The sequence below is a fragment of the Clinocottus analis genome, unplaced genomic scaffold (assembly GCF_023055335.1).
Source record: "Clinocottus analis isolate CAN_PGR_092001 unplaced genomic scaffold, fCliAna1.0.p SCAF_14, whole genome shotgun sequence".
NCBI classification, from domain to species: Eukaryota; Metazoa; Chordata; class Actinopteri; order Perciformes; family Cottidae; genus Clinocottus; species Clinocottus analis.
In genome coordinates, this window is record NW_027175865.1 from 6,542,637 (window position 1) to 6,567,103 (window position 24,467).

The following is a 24,467-nucleotide window of genomic DNA, read 5'->3' on the forward strand; positions in this document are numbered from 1 at the left end:
TGAAGGCCATTTTAAAAGGCCAAACAATTAATTGATGACTTTATAAAATAATCATTACCTGCAGCCATATTGACTTACTTGTGTCCGTTTTTGAGTATTTTTGTATGCATAATTATATTGTACATTGGCAATTAAAACCAGTTAATGTGAAGCAAATGATAAGTGCCACATCTGCTCTTCCATACATCCTTAACATACACACATAGATGTGTGTAAGAGAGAGAGAGAGAGAGAGCACAGCTGTCATCTACGTTTCTGTCGCTCGCTCTGGTGAAAGAGAATGGTAGTCGTTTAATGGGATTATTCACCCTCAATGGACTCTACTTCCACACACATATACACAAACCCAAGAGCAGATGGCCGTGGTAGTAAACAGTGACTGATGTACGCTATGGTGAAAGCTTTTTAAAGAGCAAAGTCTGTTAATTTCTATTGACAGCCTGAGCAGCAGGTTTACTAAAACTGACTTTGAGTGGCTGATATGTTGCGATGCTTATGTGACTCTAGCGAACAGCGCAGGCGCCGTTAAGCTGCGTTCACAACAGGAAGTGTTGCGAATATTCGTTACGCTTTGAATGTGAACGCACCATTAGACTTTGCCATGATTATGGACTTCAATTTATGAAATTCCGTAATAATCTTCTCCTGCTCCTCCGCTGAGAAATAAAAGGCTCTTTCTTTAAGTTTGGCTGCCATCGTAGGCGTTTGAAGATCAGGAAATCTGTTGTCTACCTTCCTCTCTTTTGAAGACGAACGGGCACATGCAATTATCCAGATGACTGACGTCTGGTTAGAACGAACGAGACCGTTTGAGGGCGGTTCCTCCAAAGTTTAGCCCATCACAGTTTGGTGATAGTGAAGTGAGATTACAATCACCATTTGAATATCAATGTCTGAAATGAGCCCCCTTTTTGTATAGACACAAAGTACTACATCTCTTGCAAAAGCAACACTTGATTCAAAACTACATAATCTCTTCTAAAAATACGCGCAAGTACACATTCTTGTGTCACAAATAAACCCGGAAGTAATGAGTGGAGATGATCGCATTTTTGACTATTTTACATTGACGTCTTTAAACTAGATATATATGTAATAACAAACAAAGTAATTGTTAGTATAGTCTCCTCTGATTTGTTTATATACATGATGAATATGTGTTTACAATCTTTAAGATGAAGCCAGGAAGTTTATGCAGATTCATTCTTCATTAATGCATTGGTCAAGTACTTTGTGTGATATACTATTTATCTCAGTGGATCTGGGCTGTGTGCAGTACTGTTCTCTTATCTTTGGGATTAATAACTCAATAATCAATATCTGCATGTATACATTAATTAACAGGAAGTTATTGGTACATTTATGGATCAGAAATTAAAAATTAAAAATTATTGAAATAAAAGTCTTTTGAGTAGTTTCGCCCTGACGAAGACCTGACGAGGCCAAATCAGACGCTGTTTTAACCAACGTCTGAATAATTAAGGCTCTCCTTGCTCTGCATAAGAGTCTCTGAAGAACGTTCAGAGACTCTTATATTTTTATATATATATATATATATATATATATATATATATATATATATATATATATATATATATATATATATATATATATATATATATATATATATATATATATATATATATTCTGTCTGACTGGCCAGCAAAGGGACATAACTGTTCAGCACTGTTGCTACAGCGATGGCCAGCATGGTGATGGGCAGGGCGATAGCTACTCGCAGTACTTCCTCTCAGGAAGGGTGGACACTTTGCACTGACAATATCTCTTTGTGTTTCCGTGTGTGAGTCTGGTGGAATTCGAGGAATTAAAACACAGATCCTATCAAGAGCACGGAGAACACACAAATAAGCGCATATATACTATGCACGCATTACATTCTGTAATCATTTGTGTGTTATGACATCTGTTGAGGTCCCACACAGGAACATTTGAGTGTGTGTGTGTGTGTGTGTGTGTGTGTGTGTGTTTCATGATTCCTTCAGGCTTATTGAGTAGACAGCTGGCAACAGCGCTCTGTACTGAAAGGAAGTGCAGATATGCATGTTCTTATTTACAAATTAATAATAAAAAACAGCAATAGAAATAGACAGTTGTTCAAATAAATGGTTTAATACAATACAGTTTAATACAATACAGGAGTTATACACATTAACATCCTGTGGCCCTCATTAGACTCACCTAACATCAGTCAATTGCTTCTGTCACAGTTAAAGGTCAATAAATCAATACAATTGATCTTTCTGTGTTCGTAGTGTTAATTGTTAACTGTTCATTTATTTTGTGTAGAATGACCTCAATGTGATGAACCAGTCTACTGTAAATCCACACTTGATTTTTTTAAGCCTGGTTTCACTAAATCCCCTCTAATCTTTATCTTAATCTATACATGGGGAGCTATTTATAGTTATAGACTGTCTGCACCGTTAATGTGCTTGTGTGAATACTATGGTATTAAGTATTTTTATTAAATGTGCTATGTGTTTTTGTGTGTTTGAATACCACGTTTATCTACATACATTTGATTACACTTAATATTTGTCCATGGATAAGTTCAACACCATATGAGGGGGAGGGCTGAATTAAAAAGGTTATTTTGTCAGGAAAGAATATCGCTTCATATAAGTCACAGTGTTTAATATATACATTAGATGAAGAGGATTATAGATGACACTGTGTTCACGTGTGTGTGCGTGTGTTTTTGTGTGTACGTGTGTGTCTGGACATTTTTATGTCCAGAGAATAATAAAAAAATGTGGCTAGATGGATTTTCTTTCTGTCAGCTCTCATCTGTCTTCTTTACGATGTCGCGCTATGAGTCATACAGTGAGATTTAAGTTGCACGACAGATGAACTCGGGCAGACTGATGTTTAATTGAGTGGTAACCAACAGCATTAATGTGTCTGTGTGGAGATATGGATCTGAACCTAAGAGTGCCCCTGGAATTAAGTGCTGTTGTCAATTTGATTGGAACCAGAGTGGACTATTAGTCAATCAATGTTTTCCCCTCTGTCTCTGTAACTCTGTGCTCACACACACACACACACACACACACACACACACACACACACACACACACACACACACACACACACACACACACATGCCTCATACTCTTTTCTTATAGTCACAGATTTTCTTGAATAATGTTTTAGATAAAGTTTTTGTATTAATTGTCTTCCTTCCCTCCTAATTCTCTCCTCTCTTGAGGCTAAAACTCTTCGAAAGCTGATTCAGCAGACATTTAAGCAGGTAGCAAATCTCAACGATGAGCAGTGCATCCAGAAGTTCTTGGAGATCCTCGCACCGATCTATCGCTACGACAAGGAGTGCTTTAAATGTGCCCTTGGGGTATGTTTCTTACATTCTTCCCTCCACTCTAAGCGCTGGTTACTTGTGTTAGGCTGCCTCCTTTTGGCGGTCTCAGGTACTGCATGCGTCCAAGATGTGATATGGTACCACAGAGTGTCTTCACTTATATGATTCATGCCATGGGCTCTTCTAAACCTTTTTGTTTTTCTTTCCTTTATGCCTTGTTGCGCTTACTCTTTTCCTATTTCAACCCGTGTCCACCCTCTTTCTCTCTAACAGTCCAGCTGGGTGATCCAGGTGGAGTTAGCTATCGGACCAGAGGAAGGGATCAGCTACCTCACTGACAAGGGATCCACGGTGAGTTCCTCCTGAGACCACATCATACTACACAGCCAGGTTTAAGATACACAAACAATAGCCTCTACTTGTAATGTTGCGTATCCAAAACATATTCAGACAACATGTTTCCAGGCCACAAAGAGGAGTCGTTACTTGAAGACTTCACATAAAGCACTTGTTCATTTGATTATGAATCAATATGGATAGGTTAAGCTCATAGTTCATGGATTCATTTTGACTCTTTCTGTGTCCCTCTCTCTGTCCCCAGCCCACCCATCTAGCTAACTTTAATCAAGTTCAGTCCATCCAGTACTCTGCCATGGAGGAGAAGGACAGGAAAGGGATGCTACAGCTCAACGTAGCCGGAGCTGCTGAGGTATTACTACCCTGTCTGGTTGTCTCTTTCTCTAGATGTAGAAATTTGCCCATGAAAAACTCAATGATCTGCATCAACTCAAAACTGTAACTTTTGACATTTTAGAAATCTGATTTACATGTAGTTCCTTTAATGTTTTGGATTCTGCTTCATCACTATGCAAAATAAGACAATTATCATTGCTCTTTCATCTATGTACTCTACCTTTGTGTAGTACACACTTACTCACATATAGATTGAGAATTTCTACCTTTCCCAAGATCAATTTTAGCAAAAGACAAGGGTCTTGGGAGAAGAACTTTTCTTTTTTTCTTAAAGGGTATTCAAGCTCATACTTTTAGAGAATTCTGTAAAGCCACGAAAAGGTCAGAAGAATGCAGGTTTTCTCACTCTTTCAATTCTGTTATTGGAATTATTCTTTTCGTAATGATGACCGCTGCAGCCTCTAATGGATACTAAAGACCTACCATACGCTGTACCCGTCACGGTGCATAGCTTGGTTACTCGGCCCTCTGTGTAAGTGAGTGGCTGAGATGGATCCCAAGAATACCTAATGGCTTTCCCTGTATTGATTCCACATACTGGCTATACTCACACAGGAAGGGTTTCATAACATAAGTGGAGTCATTTAGTTTTATTGTCTTTTATAGTATTGGATTTATTACACACACACACACACACACACACACACACACACACACACACACACACATGCTGTGAGAGAGAGCAGTTTCCCCCTGACGTAAGGAGCAGCTGGAAACCCCCACTGTGCTGTTATGTTTAAGAGTAAATGTGTGTGTGTCTGTAGAGATAATGGCTCTTTGTAACAGGCCTGCCACTGTGTGTATGCTTGTGTGTCTGCGTGTGCGCTTGTGCGTGCGTGTGTGTAGCCTCTCACAGTTACGACAGCATCGCTGACCATGGCAGAGAACTTGGCTGACTTGATTGACGGTTACTGTCGGCTTATCTCCATGGAAACTCACTCTTTCATCGTCAGATTTCAGAAAGGTATGTAACTGAACCTTTCTGTCTCACCTCTTCAGGATTATGCAACTTTTCTGTGCTCGAAAATGTACTATGAAAATAAGTCTAAAAGTTGTGAGCTTTACATTTTTACTATTTCTTAAAAAATCAAGAGAATAGATAGTTAGTAATTAGTACTGCAGCGGTATTATTTAATACATAATATGTGATACACTGAACTACAACACGACTACTACAGACATGCTGGTTGTGTACTACATGTATTTATTCTATTGCTGTATAAGGAATGCATTTTGTATACAAAGGAGTAAAAGTACTAATTAATTATTTTCTTTTCTTCACATTACTCATCCTTCTCCTGAAGATTTGGGTTTTTGTCCTCTAGAGGGAGAGAGAGCTCTGCCTTCCATCCCAAAGTAAGTACTCGTCTCATTCTTAGTATTGTTACAGTGAATCTCATGCAAATATGAAATGCTGTGCGGTGTTTCTTCAGTCCATTTTTGAGACAAAGACCAATGTCTTACTATTTCAAATAACCACAAAATCATTCTTTAAAACTTTAAAGTGTTGGCACGGTGCCAGGCTTATCCTAAAAATAATCACCATCATAATCTGTAATGAAAATAATCAGTTGCAGCCCAGACATAGTCATGGTGTGTCCAGTATTACATTATGTCAAAACTCAACAGACCTTTGAAGCGGTTTCATGGCCAAACAGTTTCCCAATAATTCAACAAAGAGAAAAACTACATTGGAACAACTTCATTTGAGTCTTTTTGGCTCACAACAGCAGGGCCTCCGTTTGTTTACCTGTGACCGTAGAAGCTTGGACGTTGTGTGTTCACATTTTGCTGCCACTCTACTTTATTCATTTTTTTGGTAATTTCAACTCAAATATTTCTCTCTTTCGCTCCATCTGTGGTCAAATAAGGAGATGAGTTAAGGAGCCAAATATTTTCCACTCAGGGTTTTCAAACACTTGGGTAGTCTCCTCCTCTTTCTCTCAGTCTCTCACTCTAAGTTTCTCTTTGGCCTCTGTCTCTCTTTTCCTCTCTGCCTGTTGTGGTTGTGATGATTGTAGTAAAGCTCAGACGACCCAGACGGAGAGACCACTGCAAAGGCAGAGAGATAATTGAAGCAGACAGGGTTAGTTTACAGAGGCAGTGTCATCAGGCTCTTCTTTAACTGAAAAATCACTTCTTTTTTTTGTTGATGCATTAAAGCATTGAAGGCTTCTGACAGTTGTCTAATTTGTTTCTTTTTCTTCTTTTCTAGATTGTCCAACAATGAGAAAAAGTTAGAAGCTGTCAGGAGTGGAGTAAGAGCGATCTCTGTCTCAGGTAAGAAGAATATTGCGCTGACAAGTCAACAGGTTCAGGAGCAAGATGCACACGTCTGAGGGCTTAGTTGGCTCCAACTTCTGTCTTTCTTTCTGTCTTTTCCTCCAACATCTGTTTTCTCTCTCACTCATCTCTCATTGTTTTCTTCTCTGTTGGGACTGCCTCTCCCTCGGCCTCACCCCGTCCTCTCTGTTCCTGATTTCTTTTGTTTACTTCCTCTCCTCCTCTGTCTTCCACATGTCTTCCCTCTGTACTCATTCACTCTTTTTTTTATTATTTCTCTCACGCTGGTCTCCTTTCCTGCCTGATTGGCTGCAGGCCTAGTGACATCGTCGCCTCCCAAGCCAACCAAGGCGCGGCGTTTCCTCCTCCCCTTTGTCTTCTGTTCCGATTCGCCGTACAATGGTATCCACTGCTCTCATTGGACAGTTAGTGGAGGAGCGTGTCCACAAAATTGTGATGTGGCGCAAATAAAATGCCTGATTTGACGATCATTCTTATTGGGTAATGTTACATTGCAGTAAAGATGGTGTACAGAAAAACCTCAGAGAAAGATGTTTTGGTTGCTGTTTATGCATTTAAATATTTTCAATGCAAAATTAAGATGGTTTTGTGGATAAAGCACTTTCATATGCTGCATCACAATCCATCTCTTTTTAGGGATGCTCTCTTCTACTAAACTATCTTCTCCCTCAGTGCCTGGTTGCTTTGACTAATTCAGTCATGCTTCAACCACAATAACTGCTTGTGTGCTGCAGCTTCTAACCACAGTAAAATGATTCTCTCCAGTCGAGTCTCAGTTCAGCACATGCCTTGCTGTTGAGGTTACATTTTGGTTATTTTTAATCATTATTTTTAATGATTTATGTTAGTTAATTCAGGGTGGTCAAGTAGTTAGAGAGATCGTTGTTCCATTTAAAAGATTTGAGTGAAACCACCAAGTATCTTCCCTGTTCAGCCGATCAGCCTCAGCTCAGGGATATAGTTCTACAGGTAGGAATACTAGTTGGAAGTACTTGTGTTTATGAAAATGTATATATTGTTATTCTACTCTATAACTCTACTTTATAAGTTGAAAAAGGGAGTCTGTGTCCTTGTGTCTCCATCTACGGCTTTGGCAGCTTTCCTCTGCAGTTTGCACGGCTGCTCAGAGAAAGCAGTGGATCTGGAGAGCAGCTGGCTTGTTGTTGAAAGTTTCAAAAACGATTCAAACTTTTCAACATCCCAACCCCTAAAACTGAACAACTGTACTTCAATTGAGCTGGTAAAGAAAACTTTATAATGATTGCCTTATTTGTAAAGCACTTTTTAAACACATTGTAATAAAACACTTTAAAGGGTTAAAAAAAACAAAAAACTAAACAACAACAGTAAGAAATTGCAATGCACATGCAACAATAAGGATATAAGTCATGATGGAAAAACATTATTTAAAAAGGTGAGGAAAATAAAACACTTCAAATCAGAGAATAAAATCCCAAAGTGTATCAAGAGCAATCAGCTCATCTGAAAGGGAAAACAAAAACATTTTAATTGATCAACTTAATCAACTTCAAGGTATCAGCAAAATAATTTAAGTAGAGCTGAGAACAAGCCCCACATTGCTAAGCTAAACAGGCTGTATGTTTACTCTGCAGACATGAAAGTGCTATCATCCTTCTCATGTAAATCTTGGCAAGCGTAGTCTATCCTAACATGTCAAACTCTTCCTTTTGATTGGATCTTTGTTTGGGTTAAGAATCCTAGGAGATCCTTTCAGTGATCCAAACCAATCTAGAAACTGCTGTTTGTGTGTTGATACGTGAGGGGCCTTGATCCTGAAATCAGTGCGGAGGATCTAACTCTGCTCACTGTTTACATCACACCACTTCATCTTACAGGTTGCACTCAGCTGCAGCCTCCGGCTCTCTGACATCCTTCCATTAACTCTCTGACTCACAAATATTTACAGCTTGACGCAGATGTCGAACTTCATTGAAATCCCGCTGCAGTTAAAATGCTGCCTTGCATATTGCTGTCATCCATTGCGGTCGTTCATTTCACCTCCATGAAACCTGTGACTTCTGCTTTTTCACCAGAGATATTTTGAAACTAAGCTAACTGGCCGCTGAGTGTTTGGCTTTGCAGATCCTGCGACATCTTGTTGTTTCAAGGCTTTTCATGCTCTAACCGCTCTCTCTTCTCTCTCTCTCTCTCTCCCTCTGCTCTCCGCTCTGCCTCCTCCTCGCTGCTTTCTCTCTCCATTCTCCTCCTCCTCTGCTGTCCTGTTTCCTGCATGCTCTCCTGGACCCTGCAGAGGATCTTAGTGGGGATGGTAATGTTGAGCTGTTGTTTATCAATCTCTCTTGTGTCCCTTCTTTTTAGTCCTTACTCCACCAACACACTGCAACCTCCTGGGAAAGGGTAGCGTGTGTGTGTGTGTGTGTGTGTGTGTCTGTGTCTGTGTGTCTGTTGGTGTGTGGGTTGATGTTTATGCATGCATTCCTACTTCTTTAACAATGACACTGTGTATGTGTGTGTCCGTTAGAGTGTGCGCTGTATTGTGTACATATAAATATATAGGTGATTTAAAACATGGATATATTGCAAGTAGCTTTAATGTGTTTGATCTGTTGGTAGCAAAAGTCGTTTACTATTTCAGTAGTGTGTTTTTAAGATGTTTTGGTCTAAGTCTATTTGGGATTATTTTTAAAGTGGACTACCACTAAATTTGAAATATGTCTGCTTTAGACCACAAGAATGACACAAAAGCTGAATTTGGAAATTAAGTCTCCAAAGTCTTTCTCTCTCTCTCTCTCTCTCTCTCTCTCTCTCTCTCTCTCTCTCTCTCTCTCTCTCTCTCTCTCTCTCTCTCTCTCTCTCTCTCTCTCTCTCTCTCTCTCTCTATTTCTCTTTATCTCTCTCTTTCTCTCTCCACACTCACGCAAAATCATACACATGTGCACTGACATACGTTCATGCACAAACAGAACGGAGTAGGGAGAGGTTTGCTGGATTCAAGAGCGGGTACATTCCTGGCTATAATGGGCTAACTAGCACACACACACACACACACACACACACACACACACACACACACTCAGTATCCCTCCATTGAGAGTAGAAAGGGACAGTTGGACCAGTCAGACTTAGAAATGGTTTATTCTTTCGAAGAAATCTTAAACCACGAATGTGTAGCAATACAAACAATAGACTTCACACTACAAACTAAAAAAGAAATATGTAGAAAAAAATGCAACAAACAAATTAGAAAAAGTTAAAGAAACAGTTTGAAATCAGCTAGAAGCATTTAATCATTGTACACATGGAAACATTGGAAAGACTTTCTGGATTAATACAAGTGAAATGTTTTATTGTTGCTGAAATGTGTTTTATTGAATAAACCACAGCATTTTACTGAAATGCTACGTTGGATATAATCAGTTTATCTCATGAAACACATGTTAGCAGCAACCAGAGCTCATTTCGGCCCATATGAAGGTATTTTTAGAGGCGCATTAAAGGCTTTCTTTTTCGCTCATGTGAAACATAAATCATGCACAGCAAGGGTTTAGCAAACGTCATGCCTGTTTGATTAAAAGTTCAAACTTTTTCTAACCTCTTTTCCTTTGGGATATTGCACTGGTAAAGTAATAATAGTAAACGTTATAACCTTAAAGCCTTCTTTCATTCATCTTATCCTTAAATGAATAGCCTGAACACGCTTATTCACTTTCTTGCTCAGAGCTGAGTAATCAATCTTTTCCCCCAACTTTCAGCAAGAAATGTATGCATTCCCCAAAATGTCTTTTAGCATTAAACATGTTTCAGTTGATTTGACAACAATCCAGTGTAATATTACTTAGCCTACAGCTACACATCTAGTGCTTTCTGATTCCTGATAGGTTTAGAGCCACGTTCCCACAGAGCCTGATAACTCCTGGGCAGAGCTGTGAGGGCAGCACTCAGGACAGCAGATGTTTGACTCTTGTTTCCAACAGCTGAGTCTGCACACTGATTTTATTTTAAACACCACCATCTGGTTTGGATAGACTCGGCCCATCTTTCCCTCTCTTTTTCCTGTTCTCTCTCTCTTTCTCTCTATCTTATGCTGCACAGATTTGGTCCTAAACGTTGCCATCTGCTGACATGACAGGCAGACTCACTATTTCTTTCTCTCATGGGTTTCATCTCTTTGTTCTTGTCTCCTTCCTTCTGCTTTCTCTCTCCTGTTCATTTTCTACTTGACACTTCTTCTTTCTGTCTTTGTCTCCTCTTTTTTCTCTCCCTCCTCTCCCCCACCACCACAGTTTACTCCTTGCAGCCCAGCTGCTCTCACACAGACAGATATACACAACATATGCTCAGCTGACACTCTCCGCCAAGTGTGTGTGTGTATGTGTGTGTGTGTGTGCGCAGAGAGAGAAAGAGAGGAGCTACGTGGGTGTTGCTTTGGTTTGCGCAGGAGTTGTCGAGACTCTTCATTCTTTATCTCTTAGTTTTCTTTTTTTCACGTGTTTTGTGTCGGTGACCCTTCATACCATTGCGGACGCACGGTAAACTGAGCAACATGTGCATGATTTTCCTATTGTTTGTGTATTTGTGTTGTTTTAGACATGCCCGTTTGTCTGTTTTCTTTTTATTCTTTCACATTTATTAACCCTGTGTGTGTGTGTGTGTGTGTGTGTGTGTGTATCATGTTACAGAAACTGATGACTATGCTGAGATAGTTGATGAAGAGGACACATACACCATGCCCTCCAGTAAGTAACTTATTCACTATCTTTGCTTTTGTCTAACTTTTACCAAGAACAGTAATACCAAAGCATCAAAGTAATTTTTCCTCAAGAAATGAGCTTCTGTTGCGTTGCAACAGGGGAACTGTAAAATAACTGTTTCACTGTTTTTCTTCTGTCAGACGCTTATGTTCTTAAGCTGACTTTTATTTTGTTCTGCCATCTAACGAGCCGAGAGTTGTGTGAATTTTATCCAAGCAACGCATTCAAACGGAACATCAGAGGAGTTACATTGCATCACTTTTGGTTAGGTAGCAGCTAATCAAATCCAAGCCAGTTTCAGCGTCTTGTATAAACAGCGTAGACACCAGCTGGAGGTCAGAGAGGCTGCAACTCGTACTCTGTAACTCCGGTTAGTTTGACACATCGCATCTGTCAAATTCATTCATATGTTATTCAAACCCCTGAATGTGCTGGTAAGCTTGGCTACGGCCCTGTGAGTAATGGCGGTTTCAGCCCTCGGATCCAATACATTTAATGTGGACGTCTCGGGCAGTCCAAAGTACTTGTATTTGATCGCGTGGCCAACTCTGAAAATGGACTGTGTTCTGCTTTCATCCCTGAGTCTTTTTCGATTTCTTATTCATTATACTTTCTCTGCCTGCCTTTATGTCTAAGTCTCTTTCGCTTTGCTTCTTTCTGCAACTTCCTCGCAAACAAACTTTCTACAGACTTCTGACATATTTTCCTCCTCTGTGCTTGAGTTCGTATATGTTCAAGTCATGCTGTCTGCTGTATACTACGAAGCTGTATTACAGTAATGACTCAATAGCAAACCTATTCGTTTGACCATTCTGTGGCAGCATTCTTCCAATAACTTTTTTATTAACTAAACGTCAGTTAAAGAGTGAAACGGGTCAATTATCTGTGTCTGCAAACATTTGTGTCTTTGTGTGTTTTTTTCTAAGCTATTTTAAATCTTAAAGCAGCGGTTTGGCTCTCTCCCTCTCTTCATCTCTCTTTCTTCCTCTTTCTCCCATCTCCAACACAGTCAGCTATGGAGTGGTTGAAGGTAATGCTCTCTGTCTCTCTGTCTTTCTGTGCTACCGAAATGCCTTAAGAGTCAACAATTTTGTTCACATTTTTCTTTGCCAGGCACTTGATTGTGTTGTGGCCAGCCTAAAATGAATTAGTGCATCTTCCTGCAAGTTATTTTGTTAATTTAAACAGAACAATATCCATAAATCATTAATGATGTGGCTCTTTTGAGAAGTCAGGAAAAAGTGTTGGACGATTTTTTATTAGTGGTTGTCAAAGAAAAATACAAAGACTCAAGGTACCTAATATCCAGGTTGTTGTTGTTGTTGTTGTTGTTTGCTTGTGTTTGTCGGCGTTTTGTGAGGTGCAGTTCATTTGTGTCTTGTGTTGAAAATTACAGGGACGGCCAGTCCATAAACAATGTAGGATGTTACTTCATAAATAGTTTAATCCGAAGTGTCTCCAGACCTCCGGAGCTGAACAATCTGACAATATTTGCGTTGTTTATCGGCTTCCTTCTCATTTTATTTCACCATTGTGTTGGCAATGACAATTGTATTGTCATTTATTATCATTGACATATGTTGTTGTTTTTTTTCAGTCATCTGTGGGTTCTTTTGTGTCTGAAGATATCATGCAATCGAACTGGCGTATAGATGAAATGGGTTTTGGTTATGATGTTGTTTTTTGTGTTTATCTGTTGGTTGAGTCAAATAGCCAAACTGACAGAAAAGTAAACTAGTACAGGACAAGTTCCTGATTGTCAGTGTCCTACGTGAGCCTCTTGAACTCAGTGTTTAGTCCATTTTTACAACGGTTGGTTGGCTGTTGACATCAGAAATGTTTATGACCTTTCCAACCAAGCACAAATATTGATAGCACAGAAATGTCAGAGCATGTGGACGTCAGTTTCAAGAACAAACACTGTCATTCACATTATTTTGGACTTACTGAATACATAAAGGTTACTGCACACACAGATCATATCGATTACACTTCATATCCAGTGTGTCCATTATATATTAGTCGTTTGAATAGTTCACTCAAAAGGTCCAGGTTTAAGCACTTTTTTATGCTTTGCTTTGTATTTTAGAAATTCTCAACCTATGTTTTTCCCTGTACCCCTTTTTATTTTGTCAGTATGCAGAGATAAACAGACATGATAATAGGACTCTGGTGTGCATGTGATTTCAATACTTGTTGCCTTTTATTTTATGTTGGTGTGTGTTATTTAGTGTGGCAGTGTGCATGTCAAGGTTTTCTAGTTAGAGATTATGGGAAGGGAATATAATCTTGGGTTAAAATGTGTTTTCGTATCTTATTAATCTGGTTTATTTTAGTCTAATCTGATTACCAGTGGGTGAGGTTCATCAACAAGGAAGATCATTTGAAATAATATTAAGTATCTTAACTTACTTCTTCGTGATAGAAACCTAATATCATTCAAATGGTTTCATCCTGGTGAACTCCATCCATGTGGTCCAAGTAAAGCATGTCAAACTAATGGGTTTTCCCAGATGTTGCAGTGTATGAAAAACAGCAGGTAAACATATCTTCCCATTTCTCTTCTCTTTTCCTCTCTCCTCTACTCACTCAGCACGGGATTATGAGATCCAGAGGGACAGGATAGAGCTGGGCCGCTGCATAGGAGAGGGTCAGTTTGGAGATGTACACCAAGGAGTGTATAACAGCCCGGTATGTGGAAATACACACATGCACAAACACTTGTGCATGGGCACACTTTTTGTTTACTGACCAATCAATCATAGTATTACTCTATTATCCAGCTAAAATAAACCATTGTCATTTTAAAAGGATTCTCAATTTAAGTTCAAAGCTAAGGTATTGATATTTTATAAACTGAACATATTGGAATACAAACTATTTTGTGAAACATTTCAATTGTTATTCAGAATCAGAATTGTTGTCAAACATGGATTTTCACATATAATGTGATGCGGTATTGTGATATGATGTAAATTATGTACACTGATTTCACCCAGCCTTATTACTGTATTACGTATAATCTGCTAACTCGTGTGACTTGTACCATGTGTTCTTCAGGAAATACCATCTCTAGCTGTCGCCATTAAGACCTGTAAGAACTGTACATCAGATAGCGTCAGAGAAAAGTTCCTCCAAGAAGCATGTAAGCATGTTTTTTTTACATTATTCTGTACTTGACTTATTCTGTACTTGACTTATTCGCAAACCATATCCCATTTCATACATACTGAGTGTGTTTATGTGTGTTTGTTTCCCTTGCAGTGACAATGCGTCAGTTTGACCACCCTAACATCGTTAAGCTGATCGGAGTGATCACAGAAAACCCCGTGTGGATCATCATGGAGCTGTGCACTCTGGGAGAGGTACGCCTGACGCTGTGTAGATAACGTTCACACTTAGGGACTGACTAGAATAGAATGTGTATCACTTCTTGTTAGTATACAAAGGCAATTGTTGAGTTTAGGTCACGACTAGGAAAAGTTATGTCCTGGAATTTGCTTTTATTGATCGATTACACTCGATTGATACTTGTTGACACCTGTAGGTTGGAGACATTAAAGGTTTTGCTGACCGACTTTTCCCCCTCCATCTTCTTCTCTTTGTCTACAGTTACGTTCCTTCCTTCAGGTGAGGAAGTACAATTTGGATTTGGCCACTCTCATTCTGTTTGCCCACCAGCTCAGTACAGCGCTCGCATATCTGGAGAGTAAACGCTTTGTGCACAGGTACACGAACACACACACACACCGTGGTGTTTCCCTCTGATTCAGTTCTAATGACAATCAATATTGACTTACAGGGACATAGCAGCACGCAACGTGTTGGTCTCATCAGTCGACTGTGTGATGCTCGGAGACTTTGGTCTGTCGCGATACATGGAGGACAGTTCTTACTACAAAGGTACTAATATTTACAATATTTAATATTGTGTGACACAGAAGAGTGTTCAGGTATTGTTTCAAATGTATCCGAGCCAGTTGCACCGGGAACACTTCCAGTTTTGTGTCTGTGACCAACATTTCCAGTTGCCAGTACTTTACCTCCACCAACAGGTTACAACAGGGTACTGCAGTTTACCTTGACTGTATAAAAAAAGTGTCTTCTTCTGGTCTTCAACCGCCTGGAGAGATTGTGAAATTCACCAGCAACCAAATGACAGTGTTAAAAATGTAATATATTCAAAACATATTGGCCTAACTGTGTTTGTCTTTGTGTCAGCTTCTAAAGGGAAACTTCCTATCAAATGGATGGCTCCTGAATCTATCAACTTCAGAAGATTCACCTCTGCCAGTGACGTCTGGATGTTTGGTGAGTTCTGATCAATTATATGGGATTGTGTGTGTTGTGTTAGTTGGAAATATACTTAGAGTACATCATCTGATAAACAGATCTGAAGAACTGTGCCTGTTTATTGCTCTGTCTCTCTGTAGGTGTGTGCATGTGGGAGATCTTGATGTTCGGCATCAAGCCTTTCCAGGGAGTGAAGAACAATGACGTAATTGGCAGAATAGAGAACGGCGAGCGATTGGCTATGCCTCCTCAGTGCCCGCCCACCTTGTACAGTTTGATGACCAAATGTTGGTCGTATGACCCCAGCAAGCGACCGCGGTTCACCGAACTCAAAACACAACTCAAGTAATTAAAAATGTGTTCTTTGCAGTTGTTGCCTGTTAGTGCTTGTGTGTGAATATTAATGACACAAAAAGCTTTTATATTAAAATGGTGGTAATTATTTCCAGTGCATGCCACTTACATGTTACAGAAAGTCTTTTATTTGTCTTTGAAGTATGTTTACAAGTCAGAGTTAGAACTGGGCAGTATGCACCCAATTGTATTTTACTGGTTGCTGTGATATAATATTAATGGTGATCATAAAACACATATAATGGTAAAGTTAAAAAAATATATACGGATTGGAGTTGCTCAATGTACAACAAGCCCTTATTTTTTATAACTCACTGTGTATTAAGTTTTCAACAACATAACAACATGTTTTCAGACAGTCACACTCTTGGTCAATTTTTCAGTTGTATGCCTTGGTACACATGATATTCAGTGTACAACACAGAAAGGACAACAAACATCAAATGGTGGGCACTCCAAGAAAAGGAGAAAACAAAAGAGGGGAAATAAGGATAATAATAATGAAAAGAGGGGAGGAAAAAACACAAATAATAATTAAAATAGAATATTTTTTTAAAATAGGATGATGAACCAATAATTGTCCACTCCCGGGTATAATATTGTATGTGTTATATATAATTTACCCCCCCCCCCCCGCCAGCCTATCCTGTTGAACCACAGGTTTCGATAAAGTTGACAATGATTTAATGAGATGAGTTCTTTGTTCTTTGTGTGTAACCTTTGTAGCACCATACTGGAGGAAGAGAAGCTTCAACAAGAGGAGAGACTTCGAATGGAGATGAGGAGACAAATCACCGTGTCCTGGGACTCGGGAGGGCCTGACGAAGCACCGCCTAAAGTACGACAGATCTGAGTGTTTTTTTTCTATTGAAGCAAGTGTTTGACATGGATGCTAAAGGCCAACTGTTATCTTTCTGTCTGCAGCCCAGTAGACCAGGTTACCCAAGTCCTCGTTCCAGTGAAGGCTTCTTTTCCGGCCCCCAACTCAACCACTTCCCGGTACAGAAAACAAACACACACACAAACACACAGCTCCTGAAGTGAGAAAACTGTGCTCTTCTGTTCCCTCTCATCGACTGCGGCTGCAGCAGTGCTTCCTCTGACCTGCAGGCGTCAGGTGGCAACAGCAGCAGCGTGAAGGGCTACGGAGAGGAGGAATTCAGGACTCTATAAAGTCTTACAGGAGTCTTTCAGAACAAACTGTATACTACTCAGAAATGGTTTGGTACTTATTTAGGAAAGACATACAGTATGAGATGCAAATAACACAATATTATATCAGGCAAAATAAATATATTCGTGGCAGTGACTGCACACTAAATGTACTGCTAATCGAACGCTAAACTTAGCAGTGTTCATTTAAGAACCGCGATCACATATTTTCAATGGTTTTATGTGTGTTCACTATCACAAACACGTCATGTTTGTCCTGCTGTTGCCCCTCTAGCTGTGCAGTGCAAGCTATGCACAGCGCTTATTTGCTCTTTTTTGCTGACTGCTGTCCAGAGAGTATTTGATCATAACTTTGTAGGAATGCTGTTTTCATAAAAGATGCATCCATCACAAATCTTATACTCAAGACAGACTTGTGTTGGAAGACAGAAAGTGTGTGCTGCGTATGTCATAAGTTCGAAAGAGAAATGTTAAGGCAGAGAAATGAGAGAGACTTTCAGTGCAATTATTCCTCTCCTCATAAAACGAGCAGACAGCAGGCATTTCCTGTAGTCACACACACACACACACACACACACACACACACACACACACACACACAAATCAAAGCCACTCTCCAGCTCATATGACAACAAGCAGCTCTCTTTTGTCCTTATAAGGAGTGTATAAACATTATGGCTATACTAGTCAAATTTGATCATATCACACATAAGAATAGCATCTGTATATTTTGGTAGCATGTATTACACATCAGACTATTTCAAGTAGGCTTTCTACAGGTCTACTTGAAATGTGGGTTCATCCTCAACTCTGCTGTTTGTTTAACGTCAAAACATTTACAAAAGCACCATTGAGTTTTACTGTGGGAATTCTTAAATTTAGTGTGATAATCCAGACAGGAAAGCCTAAAGGCCTTTTGATAGATTCTTGAAGGAACAATCAGTCCATATACACTCTTGTAAGCTTCATGTGTATACTTTTACTAGACATGTTGTTCACGCATTCCATTCATGCGTTATTGCTTTTCTTTTGCTTTATTGCTTTTGAGTTTTTCCTTTTCTCGTCTTCTCCAAAGCCAGCATTTATTTTTGTTTTGTTCCAACGGTATTTTTGGAGCTGAAAAATTATAATAACAAGCTAGAAACATACTAAGTTATGAATAGGTTTTATAGCATGTAAAGGTAAATAGCGGTAAACCTTTCTAAATTCCTTAGAATTGACTCTCTCTCTCTCTCTCTCTCTCTCTCTCTCTCTCTCTCTCTCTCTCTCTCTCTCTCTCTCTCTCTCTCTCTCTCTCTGTTTGCCTCTCTCCTGTCTGTCCATCTCCAGCCGTCGGCCCATGGTGTCATAGGAGGAGTGGGGAGCAACTACCCTTCTGATTCCTGGAATCAGCACAGACCTGAACACACTGCACTGTGGAGCCCTAACGTGGAGGTGTGCACACACTCAGTCATTAAGGACATTTGACAGGCAACACACACTGAAATTACCTCTATTATATTATCCCATAAAGTGTCGAGAGCAGATTTTCATGACATTTTAGCGACTTAAATCATCACTGGATGTGTCGCAATCGGTTGACAGCTTTCTGCAAGCTTCTTCCAGCTTTGCAGGGAAATAAAGTGTCTGCTTTCAGGACATTTTTTAAACGGTGACTTGATGAATGTACACATTCTTATTGACCAAAGATCACACAGTTGTATGAATCACTTGTCCGTCATGTAGGGATGATTGAGGTGATTGTTGTCCCTCACTAACGTTTCGAATTTCATTTTTTTTTTGTCTGACTAAATGTGTTTTCCACAGGACGATGGCTGTGTAGGCCAAGCTGTGATGGAGGAGAGGCTGATGATGCAGCAACAACAGATGGAGGACGACCAGCGGTGGCTGGAGCAGGAGGAGAGCTTCATGGTTATGGTAACAGAATTAATATACTAACAACAGCTTTCAGTTTCCTATGTGGACACATATGAGCAAAACATCACCTCTAAAACAGATGTGCATCTGGGGCAACATGACAGCTAACCAAACTAGCGTTAGCTTCCTACCATCCTGCTCATGCTGGTTTGTTTTTATTGGTGAGGCTGTGGGAGGCTGTCCCACTCAGTAAAACTTCTTTATGCGTATTGTTGTTGCAAGATAAGTTGAAGAATATCTTTTTCAGATCTTTGAACGGTTTCCGTTGTGCTTGATTTATTCACCAGACACTGAAACATCCCTAAAAAAAAGAGCTAAATCCCTACCTTCTGCAAAACAAGTCTGTTTTTCTTCTCTCTTCAGGCAAGATAGTTTTTCATCTGGCCTCAAATCAGAGTTTTTGAACCAGGTGTAGGAGAGCTGAAAGAAAGTGAAAAACACAGAAATGAGTGATGACCGATAGGGAGACATATTCTGTCTCTATTTATTTATTGCCTCACAAAGAGGTTACCAAATAACATCTCAACAATTTAGTCCACAAGGTTTCCTGCTCTGTGTAGTTTTTTCCCCCTGCATTGGATGTTATCTTAATTCACCCGTTCCTCTTTACCTTCTCAAACGTTTGGTTTGATTTTGCTTTAATGCCGCAGACACAAAGTAGCACACAATGCTCAAAGAGTTTAGTTTCAGAGCTCTGACCCTCAAAGGAAGCTCCCTCAACTGCAATTAATAAGATATCCTAATGTGCAACCACTCAGTTCATAAAAACAAAAAAGTCAGTGTGGAATCTTAATCTGTTGGTTTGTTGACTAATTGTTAGAGGATACATGTTTTATACAGTCTGGTTGTCGCCTAATACATCATCACTTTGTGTTGACTTAGCCAGCCCAGTATGATGCTTCTGTAAAACCTTCAGAGGATGTCAGAGAAGCTTGTTTTATTTTTTACATTTAAAAATGGTTTGTTCCATTTATTAAAGTACCTTGTGGGCTTCAAGTTCAGATTGAATCCTGGTGACAAAAACACAGTTATTTATGCTCTGTGTTCTGTGAATGGTCTCAAAGTTCTACTTAAAAGAGAGAACAACAGAACGCAGTAGAATAAGTAGAAGATCCAAATACTTCTACAACTGTAAAGTACTGTCTGCATTGCTTGAGACTGCTATGAAAGTTAAGTCATAACGGTGAAATAGTTAAACTTTGTGATAAACTAGTCAAAAAGGGAAAGCAAGGCCTGAAAGGAAAGAGATTGAAGTTTGTGAGGAGGAACAAAAGTGAAGGACAGAAGGAGGGAGAAAGGAAGTGGGATTGGCAGGAGCCATGGAGAGGGTGGAACAACGAACAAGGAGTCACCCATCAGGGAGAGAGAAAGAGAAACAGAGGGAGATGCAGAGAGATGGAAAAAGTGGGCGGGAGAAACAGACTGAGGGAGAGAAACAGAGAGGAGAGAATCGGTTGGATCTTTTCTCTGTGGCTCAGTGGAGCTTTTCCTCCTCTGGAAAAACTTCTTTTCTTTCTCTCCTTCCCTCCATTCTTGTCTGACTCAACTTTTCTGTCTTCCTCAGTTCACTTCTCTCAGTCTCATCTTCCTCGTCTTGGTTTTCTCTCCCTCCCAGTCTCTCTGTCGTCAGTCCTGCTCTATGTCTTAGGTTATTTCATTGCTTGCATCTGCCATTCTCTCATACTTTCTGTCCTCCATCTCCGCCCTTCTTTCGATGGCCTCCACTTTCTGCTTTCCTCCTCCTGTCTTCTTCAGCCTCTATTCTCCCAGGATGCATCTCTTCAAGGCGTGCTTCACCAAAACGGTACTGAAACTGAAGGAGGGAGGGAGACTTGTTTTTGTTTTGGTGATGCAAATGTGGACAGTTTTGTCGTGTTTCCGTTTAATTTAGACTAATTGGCATGAACAGGAAGTTATGTGTTTATCTGCTGCTCTTCTTGTTCACTTTTTGAGGCAGTGTAGATGGGACAAAACGTCAAACTATCGCAGGTCGTGTTCATTGGTGGACTTCAAAATCATTTTGCTGGTTAATTGTGCATTTTTCTGTTGAAATGTCGTGTTTGGTAAGGAAGAAATAACTCCAGCTGCTTTGCATTGAATCTTTTACTTTTGTGTCCTGCAGGTGACTGTAAAACTGATTATTGATTTTGTCTGTTTTTCATATTTTGTTCTTGTTTGTGAATGCCCTATGTTTCTTTTGTGAGTTCTTTACAAACGTTTTTTGTTTCGATTGTATCACCAAACTGGACCTACCGGGAAACTGCTCCAAAACACATGCTTCGGTTTTATATTTAAAATGTGTCTTTCTGTCCCTCACCTGCAGAAGGCAGAGTCCAGAAACAGCAGAGGAAGCATAGACAGAGAAGACGGGACACTACAAGCACCGGTCAGTCAGAGTGTGTCTGTTTGTCTGTCCGTCTCTCTTTGTTGACACTTGTGTAGGTAAAAAGTGAAACGGAGTCAAAGTGTAATTGGGGGAAAAGCTGAAAAGTTGGGAAACAAGGGATGGGAAGAGGAAAAAGGAGGAGAAAAGTAGCAGAAAGATAGAAAATGAAATGGTGAGGGAATATATTCAATCCGACAGAGGAATTACAGCCGGGAGAAGTAGAGAAAGTATTTCTGTCTGTTTGCCAGAGAGCTTCTGCCTACAAACCAACCTCATGACCACAAAGGGCTCATGGGAATGTTAATCCCAGAAGCACTGCATAGTCCCATTTTACTGTAAATGTGTGAGTTATGATATCTTAAAGCTATTCTCAGCTTTGACCTTATCGTCTCCACACTTTATCAACTCATGAGATCGCTCGTGGGAATTCTCAACATGCAACAACAAGCACTGTGAATGCGGTATCTTTTCTTACGTTTACTTTGTGAAATCAGTATTGTGTGATCATTTTAATTAGTATATAATAATTAGATATTAATGTTTATGGACATCTGAAAGTTGACCATCTTTATCTGTGTGTGGTGTGTGTGTGTTATTTTCTCTGCACAGAGTGGAACCCAACATATTTACCAGCCTGTTGGGAAACCAGGTGAGAGGATGAACACACATTAAGTGTTTACACTCTGTAAAACTATACCAAAAATCACAAGTATTAGCAGCAATATGTATCAAAAATATGTATTGATTGTTCCTTTTCTGAGAGTAGTAATTTAGTTTACTGTAGCTACGGTGTCATATTGTCGGTATATTATTATTATTGTGTTAAAATAAGATTTACCTAAACAGTTGAATGACGCCTACATGTTCCAAGTTCAAGCTCATTATTTTATAAACTGATCAAGTATTTCCCGTGTTGTTTTTTACTTTTATTTAACTAGTTTAATCCCAGTAAGATCTTAAATCTCTTATGCAAGGTGCTTCTGGTCAAGATGTACATAAATAACATGTAAAAACACAGTTAACAAATCTTAAAAACAAAACAGCAACATATTAAGAACAATATAAAGACATATTACCCTTGAAAGAGATGGAAGACTTAAACACAACAGCAAATTCAAAGACTGAATCATCCTTCATCCGATGTTTGGGCAAATACATTCAGTGCTCAAATCTTAATCCTGTTTTTATAGCTTGCGTGTTTATTAAATAATAGTTTCAGTGCCTTAAAGTCTACCAAGTATAGTACATGAAGTACTACAGAGCACATAAAGTATCTGTTAGCATGCATCATACTTAACTCCACACCACATACACATCACATGCTCCTTTTTCAGAACACGTGGCTCCTCCGAAGAAACCGCCCCGCCCTGGAGCTCCTTGTCACCTAGGCAACCTGGCCAGTCTTTGCCCCGTTGACAGCTACAACGAGGGGGTGAAGGTATATTTAAAACACATCATAGCTATAAACAAACAATATTCTACAAATACAGAACGTATTCCCCAATTTAAAAATGAGCAGAAGCAGCTGATTTAGATCCTTTTTCTGAACCCAATTTCTTGCCGCTGCTCTTTCCACCATATTGTTTCTGTGACTTCACTATGTGGCATTTTGCTGATGGGTTGCATGCTGAGCCTTGCCTTGCTTGTGGTTGGCTTTGGCCTAATGTTCTGTCCCTCTTCTCTCCCCCTTCACTCTGCCTCCCCCTCTCTCATTAACCTCCATCCATATTTCCCCCTTCAACACCCTGCCATCTTCTTATCCCTCATTCTGCTTTCCTGACCTTGTGCTCTGCATCCATCTATCCACCCATCAATCTGTCAAACCTTTGCCCCCCCTCCTCACACCTGCTGCGCACCCCAATCTCCTTCAATCTCCTCCCTGTCACATCCACATCCACCCAACCACTCCTCCCTCCCATCTCCTCAACCTCCCCATAGCCGTGGAGGGTAAGCTGATCTTTGTGTTTGTCTGTTATCACTGTAGTTAGATGATAGTTCATAGTATAAATGTATAGAGAAGCTTCATGAAGCTTTCTGAGTCGTGGTTAAAAGATGTTTTTCTTTACCAGAGGTACAACTAAATATCACTGTTGGCCTGACAAACAAAACATTTGAGCAAGAAAGTTCATTCTTATTTGTGACTTAATAATAATCTCTTTCACATTCATCTTATGGTCATTGGCAACAACGGTGAAGACTGTGAGGTGGTTGAAAGCTCCAAAAGGTCCACAGTGGGATTATTTTGTCGCAAATTAAACATTGTTACCTTGACCCATTCACCATTCAAGGCAATATATTCTCCCAATCAGGTGTTAATAAGCTGTAGCCAGAGTGCTGTGAATAATATCCCTGGTAAAGAAAAATGTAAAAACAATAGTAGTGCTTTTTCTTAGATCAATAGAAGCATTGTAACCTGATCACTGTATGTCTTCCATTGTGTCTGTCGATGATAATATAGTTAAATCAATGTTGTTGCTCAATTTGAAACTCAGAGCCTATGTAGTGCCTCCACACTGCTCTCAGAGCCGCCAGCGCTCAGCCAGACGACAGCCACAGTGCTGACAGTGAACAGTGTTAACCTGGGCGGCCTGAGGCCTCGGCTATCCTTCAGACTGTGTTGGTTTCTCTTTGTAATTACAAAATGTGAGCTGGCTAAAAGGCTTTTGGGGCAGACCACTCTATACATAGCTAATAGTTGTTTTATACTTTATTAATGCTTCGAAAGCCACGTAAAGAACCTTTAAATTAGGTCAAATTATTAACTGGTTAAATAAATCTACATTCATGGCCATAACATTAGGACCATGAATGTAGATTTAACCTTTTTCTCATTCAGGAGCCTACTTGAATTCACAAATATATCGCAATCCATTCATTTAAATCCAGATCTCTACTGACACATTTTCCCAGAGCTCTTTCTCATCGAAGGGGTGGACTACAAGCACTTCAGCCGTGATTATCTCTCCACATCGATGGCAAATGAACTGGCTATTTTCGTGAACATAAATTAAACCTACAATAAGGTTTTTTTTTTCAACCAGCAGAGACCAGAAAGACAGAAAAGAAAAACTCTGATATTTGTCAACAGCTTATCAAGTAATTTAAGATGACCTTAAACATTCAGCGAGGATACAGAGTTCATTAGTTCAGCACTACAAGCAACCCTTTAACATGACACTAAATCATTTGATTTAACATTTAACATTCATCCCCGTCT

At 39.7% G+C, this 24,467-nt stretch overlaps 1 protein-coding gene across 8 annotated transcripts in view; it reads left to right on the top strand.

Moving 5' to 3' along the window:
- ptk2aa (protein tyrosine kinase 2aa) overlaps window positions 1-24,467 on the top strand; it is a 53,342-nt gene that overhangs the window by 25,772 nt on the left and 3,103 nt on the right. For 4 of the 8 annotated variants that reach the window (XM_068575889.1, XM_068575890.1, XM_068575883.1 and 1 more), the window contains 23 exons: window positions 3,230-3,370; window positions 3,611-3,688; window positions 3,939-4,046; window positions 4,937-5,054; window positions 5,395-5,446; window positions 6,306-6,370; window positions 8,667-8,684; window positions 11,056-11,112; window positions 12,137-12,157; window positions 13,721-13,818; window positions 14,188-14,272; window positions 14,392-14,492; window positions 14,740-14,855; window positions 14,930-15,030; window positions 15,349-15,438; window positions 15,561-15,765; window positions 16,501-16,612; window positions 16,699-16,773; window positions 18,277-18,381; window positions 18,754-18,864; window positions 21,188-21,250; window positions 21,860-21,899; window positions 22,585-22,688. In XM_068575889.1, the coding sequence (XP_068431990.1) occupies window positions 3,230-3,370; window positions 3,611-3,688; window positions 3,939-4,046; window positions 4,937-5,054; window positions 5,395-5,446; window positions 6,306-6,370; window positions 8,667-8,684; window positions 11,056-11,112; window positions 12,137-12,157; window positions 13,721-13,818; window positions 14,188-14,272; window positions 14,392-14,492; window positions 14,740-14,855; window positions 14,930-15,030; window positions 15,349-15,438; window positions 15,561-15,765; window positions 16,501-16,612; window positions 16,699-16,773; window positions 18,277-18,381; window positions 18,754-18,864; window positions 21,188-21,250; window positions 21,860-21,899; window positions 22,585-22,688 (2,064 nt within the window). Of the gene's footprint in view, window positions 1-3,229; window positions 3,371-3,610; window positions 3,689-3,938; window positions 4,047-4,936; window positions 5,055-5,394; window positions 5,447-6,305; window positions 6,371-8,666; window positions 8,685-11,055; window positions 11,113-12,136; window positions 12,158-13,720; window positions 13,819-14,187; window positions 14,273-14,391; window positions 14,493-14,739; window positions 14,856-14,929; window positions 15,031-15,348; window positions 15,439-15,560; window positions 15,766-16,500; window positions 16,613-16,698; window positions 16,774-18,276; window positions 18,382-18,753; window positions 18,865-21,187; window positions 21,251-21,859; window positions 21,900-22,584; window positions 22,689-24,467 lie in introns of those variants that run through there. The other 4 variants (XM_068575885.1, XM_068575884.1, XM_068575887.1 and 1 more) reach the window with 4 other exon arrangements.